Source organism: Oratosquilla oratoria, chromosome 20 (assembly GCF_046742065.1).
Source record: "Oratosquilla oratoria isolate Oo_2021 chromosome 20, ASM4674206v1, whole genome shotgun sequence".
Lineage (NCBI taxonomy): Eukaryota > Metazoa > Arthropoda > Malacostraca > Stomatopoda > Squillidae > Oratosquilla > Oratosquilla oratoria.
This window is the reverse complement of record NC_134796.1, coordinates 52,641,477-52,651,917: the sequence shown is the minus strand read 5'-3', so window position 1 is coordinate 52,651,917 and position 10,441 is coordinate 52,641,477. Positions and strand designations below refer to the sequence as shown.

Sequence of the window (10,441 nt, the reverse complement as noted above, 5' to 3'; positions counted from 1 at the left end):
ATTTTCCTCTTCTCCTTCTTGTCTGTCGTCCTCAAATAGGTCCCTTACATACTCCTCCCATCTATGTTTGATATCCACCTCGTCCATTAAAACCTTTCCTTCTCTATCTTTGATTGCCCCCCCATTATTCCCCTTTCTCTTGGTAATTTCTCTAATCTTATCATACATAATTTTAGAATCCCTTTTTTCAAGGTCCTCATATAATATATATATATATATATATATATATATATATATATATATACATATATATATATATATATATATATATATATATATAAATTGATCAGAGTAGAGAAAAGGATTTTCATAACTTGACTTGGTTTAACGTCGCCAACTCAGTCTGGTCAGATACATGAGAATTGATGAAACAGAAATGAACGATTGCGGATATCATTTATACAACGTAGTCAAAAAATCAACAGCAGAAAAGGATATAGGTGTAATCATCAATGACAAGCTAAGTTTTTCAGAGCATGTTGCTGATAAGGCGAATAAAGTGAACGAAGTAGAAGCAATAATCAGAAGGACATTCATCGCCTCGGATGCAGACATGTTTGAACAATTATATGTTGCTCTAGTTCGACTTGGAATTTGTCGACCGAATTTGGGATGTTTATTTAGTGAAACGCGTTGAAGCAAAGGTGTAACGTAGAACAAACAGACTCTTGATCAACATGAAACATCTAGCATAGGAAGAGAGACTGACGGTGGTATTCGTAAAAAAAAAAAAAAACTTTCCTTATTTAATATTATATAAATCCTTGGAAGAGATAAATTTATATAAGGATTTTTTTTTCTAAGACGACCATCGACCTTATATATAAATCTTACATAAATCCTTGGAAGGAAAGATTTATATAAGGAAAGAATGTTTTTAAGAATACCACTGTAAGATTATTACGGTGGTATTCTTAAAAAAAATCCTTATATAAATCTTTCTCTTCCAAGGATTTATATATAATCTATATAAGGAAAGATTTTTTTAAGAATACCACCGTGACAGCCTCGAACCTACCTGTACTCTTATATAGAAGCTTAAGAGGAGACTTAATTGAGACAAAAATGTTAGCGGGAAGTTCACTGTGACGAGAGGACATTTAAGGAAGTTATTCAAACCATAATCAAGACGACACAACAAAAGGAAATATTCGTTCTCATGTCAAGTGATTGATATTTAGATTTACCAGAATCAATTGTGAACTGTGAAACTGTAAAATATTTTGAAAAACATCTGGAAACATTCTGGAGTAATCGCGAACAAATAAGTGATTATAGGGTACATAAACTAATGATGGCGCAGTGGTAGCGTTCGAGGACGCCACTACGGCGGTTCGGGTTCGAATCCCGCCCAGGGCTGAAATATTATCAGTATCGCTGAGCTGCGAATAACTACTCCAATTCTCGTGGGCGGAGAGTTGTGTGTGTATGTGTGCGTGTAAGGTCACATCATTACCCATGAATCGGTCATATATGAGCTCTGAGCTCTCTTCCGGGAGGGTAATAGCTGTCGATCACGAGTCCAACATGTGAGCCACTTCCGGGAGATCATCTATGTCTATGTCTTATCAGGAGGCTAGGACAGTGCCTCTTGCAGAGACCTTTGTAACGTGGAATCTGATGAACCATGCCCTTGGTCCATCTTGCTAGCGGCAGGGTTAGTATCTTGTACTGTTATTGAATTTCCAAATTTTTCGCTCTGAGTAATGGAAACTCTAATGTTCTAGATTTATTTTTTTTCTCTTTGGGTCTAAACAGAATATATTCCTGGTTTGACATCTCCTTTTTATATTTCTTATCTAATTTGTATTTCTATATATTGATTAATTTGTTATATGTTCATTACTTTTATTTATTTATCTATCATATGTTTATTACTTCTGTTTTTTATCTGTTTACTCATCTATCTATCTATCTATATACATACACACTGAATGGTTCCCAGTGATCATTTAATATTTTTTTCAACCACAAATCACTTTTAATTCCATGCCATCGCAATCGAACTCAGTCATTCGAAGGAGGCATCCGTTGGAAATTGAATCGTGGACGAGCCGAGGATTCGAACCCAGCTAGCCCGTAACAAAGTTACAGTGACGTAAACCAATACGCTATCAAGAGAGAATTATATATATATATATTATCAACCACAATGCACCCTAATTCTAACCCATCTAGGCGCATGCAGAAATTGAAACGTGGTACGCCCGAAGACTCGAACTCACGCGGCGAGAACGTTACCGGTGCCGTAGTGACTAGACCAATACACCTATATATTAATTTCGTTTCATGTAAATTCTGGTGAATTTTGTTCTGTATTGAAAGGTTAAAGAGATTTCTAAGCCAGTTTGGGTTCTAACTCTCGCTTATTTCTTTAATTTTATCTTTTATATCAAAATCGACTGATATGAATGCAGTTTTATCTGTCTGTCTCATTTGCTAATGCATGGCATTTGTTGATTCAGTGTTATTGATTTAGAATCCTCTTGTTACTTTTGCGTATGGTAAGCATGCATTTTCTAACCAGCATTTACAAGAACTGGGCTTTTGGAAGTCTTGATTGTTAGTGAAAGATTAGCTCTGTGATTTGTCCTACATGCGTATGGTCTTGATGCTGCTGCTAATAATGATAATAGTAATAGTAGTAATAATAATAATAGTAATAATAATAATAATAATAATAATAATAATAATAATAATAATGATAATAATAATAATAATAATAATAATAATAATGATTGTAATAATGATAATAATAATTATTATTATAATAATAACAGCAATAACAACAACAACGACAATAATAATAATAATAATAGTAATAATAATTATAAAGATAATAACAATAATTAAATGCCTCCTACATTTTTTTCTCTTTTATTAGCATACACATATGAAGATCAGGTATAAACTTGTCCATACACATCTATTCTCACACATGTCCCGCCTGCGACTACATAAATACCACTATCGTTTGGTGGTGGTGTGTATTGGACTATAGGAGCTCTATTGTTAAATACCAGCTCCTGATTCGCCCAGAATATGTCCAGCCGAGCTGTTCCAGTTGCCACTCTACATGGGAAAGAATATTTCCTCATGTCCAGCCTTGACCGTGTTTTGAACAACTTGCCAGAGTGTCCCCTGGTAATGTTTTCTTGTCGACGTTGTAATACTCCCTCACTACATTCTTCATCGTATCTTCCACTTATGATCTTGAAAACTTCTATCATGCCTCCCCTAGACTGTATATGATTGTTATTTCGTCGTACATCATTGGAATGGTTTATCTGATACTAAGTGGCTGGACCAGCACTCCACTTTGTATCTGACCTCTATAGATTATTTGAATAATTCCGTTTTCCAAAATTATTCCTTTAGTTCTACATTATTTATACATGTGCCAGTCTTCGATATAATTTTTCGCCCTATTCATACTTTATTTTGCTGTGTAACTGGAGCTATAACATACTTTTAGCTATACTCTCCTCCCCTCGATTGTACTCTTTCTAGACTGACATTGTGATAAGAGGATATAACTATTGTAAGTGAGTACTAGTAACCTAAACTCAAAAGTTGAGAAGGGTGCTATAATCTTTGTTTTGGCTTAAGTTGTGCAGTCTAATCTTCAAATAATATGCATTTTGCGTTGATATACCATATAAGGGAACTTATATCAATGCTTACCTTTATCCGGATAGATTTCAGCTTTCCTGATCAATATTCAATGACGCGGCTTGGTGGACTTTAAACGCCTACCACTTGTTCATATCAACCGCCGCGAATGACGTCAGTCCGACATCTCCAGCTTCTCGCACTTTACGAGATATTTACTTTGTTCGTATGGTTCGACATGTCATTTTATATAAAAAATTGTTTGCGAAGAACAGTATGCGGTGCCCTAAATATTTAGCAATCATGTAGATTCGACAAAATTGCCTTTCTATAGTTTCATCATTAATAGTAATCGCCGTATAACCTTTGACGAACTTCATGCAGGTGACAGGTGAACGATCCGAACATTAGAGGGCAGAGGTTTACAATGGCACAATGGCTACCAGACGATCGACGCTCGCCTCCACAAATGAAATATCAGGAAATGACCCTCTGAGGGAGTTATTTGAGGCCTGCAGGAACGGTGACTTGGTACGAGTGAAGAAGCTAATCACATCGCAAAATGTAAACGCAAGAGATACAGCAGGAAGAAAATCATCTCCTTTACACTTCGCTGCAGGTCAGACTTAGCAAGGGTTGAGGACCACTTCCTCACAGACCTTGGTTATTTGTACTTTCACCCCGTCTTTTTAATGTTTTACACTGATGCTGCATGTTTATCTAACTACTCGATGCTTGAGTGATGTGAGATGCGTTTGTGAGTATGCGTTACTGTAAATGATGATAAACAGTGAGCTGAAAACTGAGAGGTCACTGGGCTGTGTTGTGGTGGTGATCAGCTGGTTCTTGCTGCGGGCTACAAGGACATCTTTGCTTGGGATGGGAATACAATTCTCTTAAACAAATGATCTCGTCTTGATAATTCCATTTTACGGTTAATAAACGGGAGTAGGGTGGTGTTATGTGAGATTCATGACCAGTTATTGTAGTGGTATGTATTTTTGAGCTTGAGCTATTTCAGTTTTGCCTAGTACTGCATTGGAAAGGGAATTGCTTTGACATTTTTAACACATTGACATCTGTATTGGTTTCCTCTCGGTTGGATATAATTACTTGGCAGAATAACCAGAGTTTTATACAAGTGCCAAAAGTTTGATTAGGTTTATCCTTTGACATGTAGATGTCAGCAGATTACTCCAGTCTCTACTGAATTGAGTTGCCTGAGCTGTGGCTGATGGTAAGAAGAATAAGTATAAGTCAAATATAGATGCCTAAGGGTTAATGATTTATAGATATTAAGGATGAACAGACTAGTAAATGATCAGTTAGTAGGTTAGCTGAAGGGGTTCCGAGTAGCTTCTACAGGTCTCCTCAATAGCTATTTTGGTATATTTGATACTGTCTGTCAACTGGTACTGAATGGAGAGTGCGGTGGAATGAAGTTTGGTAAATTTGTGAAAAATATTGGACCATGGGAGAGTGTAGTTGATGTAGACTACTTTGAGAAAGAGACCACTAGTTATTCTCGTCTTTATCATTAGTGATGTAGCGGAGATAAAATCTTAATAAATTCTTCAATTTTTTTTTTAAATAATTATAGATTCAAAGAGTGAGCACAAAGGTTTAGGGAAGTAAAGGAAAGAAAGATAGATTTTGACATTTTGAGTTATATATAGAAATGAAAAAAATCATCACTTTTGAGTAAACATAGTGGGAAACTTTCCTACTGTTCTTTTAAATGTAAAATTACAATATCTTTCGTCAATTTTTCATTCTGCTTCATCTGTCACCAAGTGTGTCTCCAGATATTTCTTTTAATATAGATATACATATGTATTAATATGTGTGCTTGTTTTAGATGTATAAATGTATTTAACAAATTTACCAAGCTGTATTTACATAATTCTTGTATACAAAAAAGAAGCAGTTTTGATGTATGTACATCTTTGAGTCTCGAGTTATCATGTATTGTTGTGTACAAAATAGGAGCTATGCTCATAGAGGCCTGTCTTACCCTCCAATCATCATTGTTAATTGTTAAATTTAGGTATGGTTCCAGGTAGTGAGCCTATTTAATTTCCTAGATGATTCCAAGAGTTCATATATTTGTGTAAAAAACTGAGTTTTTACATCCTTCTTCTCCAGTCGTCATAATTCATGTATGGTCCTAGCATGTGCTATATTAGTCTAGGCTATTCCAGGAGTTTATATATGTATGTGTATGGAAAACTGAGTTTTTCACATCCTTCAGACATGTAGACTTTATTAAACTTGGGTCTATGACATCATGATGCCCTTCTGTTCCTACTTTGTCCAATCCCTTCAATAGTCTAAACACTGGAATTAAAGCCCCCTGTTTTCAGTCCTTCAATGATGGTGTGGTCAATGTTTCCAGTCTGCCTTTATACCACTATCTGCAAAGCTGGGAGTCATTTTAGTTGCTACTCTTTTTATTATCTCAATCTTCCTTTTATCTTTCACTTTGGGGACTATAATAGTGATGCATGTAGTCTTGGGACAGATTAGTGTCTTGTTTTCTTTTCATTATCTCTTTATCCATATATTGAAAGGCTATATTCATTTTCTTTAATACTCAGTGCATTCCCTCCCCCCCCCACACACACACAACAACAATCTTAATGAAATGTTTGTCCTATGACAGGTTTTATTAATATAAAAGTTGTTTTCATGGGGTTCCATCTATATATCTCCATTTATCTTTGTCTGAAATTCATTAATGTTGATTGCCTGTGTTATATCACCTTTTGACTAATTCTTCAAATTTATACAAGTTGTGCTTCTTAGCATCAAATAAATAATCTGCCTTTCAATATTTTTGTGGGCTCTTGTTTTTTCCTTTATGGTTCCTTTTTGCATTGGCCCATTTCCAGGATTTTACATTTCTTTGTATTGAATTTAATCATTCACTTCTGGCTTTAATCATAGACCTTATCTAAGTGTTCCTGTAGCAATTTAGAATCCTCTTCAACTTTCACCCTTTTCATGATTGTGGCATCATCTGAAAGTAAGTTTGCATAGCTGCCTTTTCTGGCCATTATATCATTTATGTGAAGTACAGACATTACTGATGCCTTATCTGAACCTTGTGGACCCTCTCTTGTCACCCCACCCCAGTCTGATATATCTTGCACTATTGTTTGTATTTGTATTTGTTTGTTATTTAGAAAATCTATTATCCATGTCAGTCTACGTACTCCCTTTAAGTCCGTTGTTTTACACCCAACCATCATATGCCATCAACCTCTCAAATTGCCAATCCAGATTTCCTCAACCAAGTAATTCATCCATCTGTTTACAATTTTCAACAAATCCTCACTGTTTCTTCCTTTGAATATAAGTGCCATTTTGGCAAATTTCCAGACCTGTGATACCTTCCCAACTTTCAGAGAATGTGTGTGGATGTGTTTACCTATTTGAAGTATATAGGCTTGGAGCTTTGCTCATGGAGTCCCGTCTCTTTGGCTTACCTTACCAAACTGAAGTTCTCCCATCTTAATGGGCCAGGATTATATTTTCATCCAACTTGTTCCTCAAATCCACACATCTGTGTGGGAAGCTGTATTTCCTAGCATCTTTTAAGCATACTTTTTTTTTTTCTTAATTTCTACTATGGTCTCATGTTGATCTTTCATCCCATACTAGCACATCCTCTCCAGTATTTATGTTTTTGTGGATGATGAATTCTCCATAACCAACACTCCTATCTCCTTCTCTCATGTTTTGTGATTGTTTCATTTCCTGTTGAATAATTATCTAATGCATATTTTTTGTTTGTACATCTGTGTTTGCATATGTCATCCAAGTTTCTTTAATGGAGAGGGTTAAACTTGTATGCTTCCATCTCTGTGTGTGTCCACAAATGCATATTAACATGTATGTGCTTGTACATGTCTTACAAGCTTCCTTTCATTATATTTGCGGAGCCCTTAGAGTGATGCTTTTGTTTTTGATATAGGTAAGCATTGCTCGGAAAATGGCAAGATTTTAGTTTGTGTAAGGAAATTTTAAGTTTTTAATACTGATTAGCTCCAAATCATTTGTGTTAATAGGATTTGGTCGGCGAGATGTTGTGGAACACTTATTGGGGATGGGAGCTGCTGTTGGGGCAAGAGACGATGGTGGCCTCATTCCGTTGCACAATGCCTGTTCCTTTGGGCATGCAGAAGTGGTTTCGTTGCTCTTGAAACACGGTGCAGACCCCAATGCACGGGACAACTGGAACTACACGCCTTTACATGAGGCTGCATCGAAGTCTAAGTTTGATGTTTGTATTGGTGAGTTTACATTTTTAACTTTTTATTTTTGTTATTTTTTTTGTTTGATTTTTCTCCTTTGTTTTGGAGTGGAAAAAATCACACACTGGCAAGATCTGTTGAAACATGAAACATTGGCAGTGGTCTTCCTTGATATCCAATTTATTGTGTTCATTTCAGTTTTATTGCAACATGGAGCTGATCCAAGCATTCGCAACACAGATGGAAAAACAGCTTTAGATTTAGCAGATACATATGCAAGATCAGTTCTAACTGGTAAGTTTTATTTTGATTAAAGGTTTTGTTGTGATTTCTCATTGTTCAGGCTACAGATCTACTCCTATCGTAACTCCTGACAGACTTGTCCCATGTGACTTTTCATCTCGTCAAAAACATCTGTAGCACTTTCCATGAAATTTTCTTGACTAGCGGCATGTCTCTTCAAAACTCAAGAATGCCATGGGCTACTCACTTATTATATTTTATTTCATCCCTTGCTTTCCTTCATATTATTCCTTTTATCAAACATTTTACCATTCACTATTTTCTTTGTACTCCTTAACACTTTATAAACCCTTTATTATGGAAAATCAGTCTTGTTCCATTGTCTATGTCCCTATGGGGTCTGAGGCTAAAGAGCACAACACTGAATGTAAATAGTGTTATGATATATTTTCAGTAAAAGATTTGACTAGGTGTTGACTGTTACTTAGGGTTTCTGTGAAGGGAAATGCAAAGCTACTAAGTTGAGGTCTATCGCTATCACACCACATTCCTCAGTTTTTTTTTTCCCCATTGTTTTTTCCTCTTAATGCTATTCAGATCACTCGGCTTTCAACTCTTATGTTTTCATTGCACCTTAGGGCAAAATTCATAGTTTCCAGTGAGTCATGCTGCTCCCTGCATATAATGTATAAATATGAACTTTGTAATTGCTGTTTTGGTGTTATTGTGTGTGTGGTATTTTCTGTACAGTGCTTTTAACAGTGCAGTTGATGTCATGTTCATATTCATTTTTTCTTCTGCCCAGTGAATTTATACAGCTAGGGGAACTTGGATCCTTGCAGCTGGCTTTTATCGTACATCCGTGTCTTTGTCACTTCCACTCAATTTTTCTGATTCTTTTCATCTTTGCTTCTATGTTGCCCTTTATCCATCGTGTCTGTTCTTTCAATCATGTAGAGCAATGAGTGATATGTCAGGTTCTGAGAACCAGTGAAGGAAACCACAGAAATAAAAATTACAACTCAAATTACTCGGTGGATGTAGCCATCCTCAAAAAAAGAACTTAAAAACAAACGAAAGCTAACAAAAGAAAAAACACTGCTACAATAGTTAAACACAGAAATTTGAAACCAATAAACAAGGAAAAGGAAAATGGGAAAAACATACACAAACAATAGTACAAACAAATGTGAACTACAAAAAACACTAATATCTTGAAAATGAACTCTCTCCCATCCATGAAGCAGTTGGAGAAATCTAAGGATATATACTATTACCAAAATAACAGTGCAGTATAATTAACAATTGCTTCCATCCAAACCCACAGTTTGAGAAAATAGGAGAATAACAGAAGATGCATGAAAAATCAAACCAGGCACAAATACTACTTTCTTTTCCAACAAAACCGTGGAAGGAACAATAAAGAAATTTAAAAACTTTCATTCTGAAGTCCCAGATAAGATCTCAGTATTCATTCAAAATACCTCAACTAAAATGTAGCAAGGACTCCTGTAGGTTTTGGGTCTTCTGCAAGAGAAACCAGGGGCAAAGGATTGAATGATTGCAGCAAGAACTTGGACTGAAACTTAAAGCATTCCTGGATGCACAATAAAATTCCAACACTCTGGAAAAGAGCCTGTATAATACCTTTGTAAGGGGGGAAAAGCCATTGGTATATATGTATGTAAAATCAAACAGACAATTGGAAGGCCCAGCATCTTACAGACCAATCTTGCTGCTGTCCACCAAGTGTAAGCTGATGTAAAGACTAGTTGCAGAGAGAACATATGTATCCAACTCCCCAGAAATGGTGTGGATTCAGGGAGGAACACCACCAACACACTTCACAGATGTCACAGATGCTGGAGGGATTCCACAAGATTGCATTACTGGAAGGAGTAGTTGTTGGTGGTAATAGATATAAACAATACATTTGATAGTTCTCAGACATTTACCATTAAAAAGAATAATAGAAATGGATATCCACAACAGTGGTAGGAAATTATTAGCAGGTTTCTTGGCTAGCAGATAGTGCTGAGTGGCCCAAAACAATCAGATATCTGGGATCAGAAGACCATACATTGGAGTGCCCAAGGAACAATACTCTCGCCTACTCATCCACCTCATAACATCCCATAAGCGTGACAGTGTACCACCTGACCATTCAAGAACATCCATACAAAAGACATTCACACTCAGATCTCAAAACAAGTTCTTCAAGACTAACCTCAAAACTCTCTATGCCATTGAGGTTCCTCATGTAACCTCACAGAAAAATCCCTCTGAAGAGAAGCAGGAACCACACTGGCTCACTTTCATTCAGGTCACTG

The 10,441-nt window shown here is 36.1% G+C and overlaps 1 protein-coding gene across 3 annotated transcripts in view; it reads left to right on the top strand.

Annotated features, from left to right (window-relative positions):
• Positions 1–3,946: 3,946 nt before the first annotated feature.
• Tnks (tankyrase) overlaps positions 3,947–10,441 on the top strand; it is a 55,616-nt gene continuing 49,121 nt past the window's right edge. The window contains exons 1-3 of one of the 3 annotated variants that reach the window (XM_076204137.1): positions 3,947–4,231; positions 7,683–7,907; positions 8,067–8,162. In XM_076204137.1, coding sequence (XP_076060252.1) covers positions 4,048–4,231; positions 7,683–7,907; positions 8,067–8,162 — 505 coding nt within the window. In that variant the 5' untranslated portion in view covers positions 3,947–4,047. The remainder of the gene's footprint in view (positions 4,232–7,682; positions 7,908–8,066; positions 8,163–10,441) is intronic. The other 2 variants (XM_076204139.1, XM_076204138.1) reach the window with 2 other exon arrangements.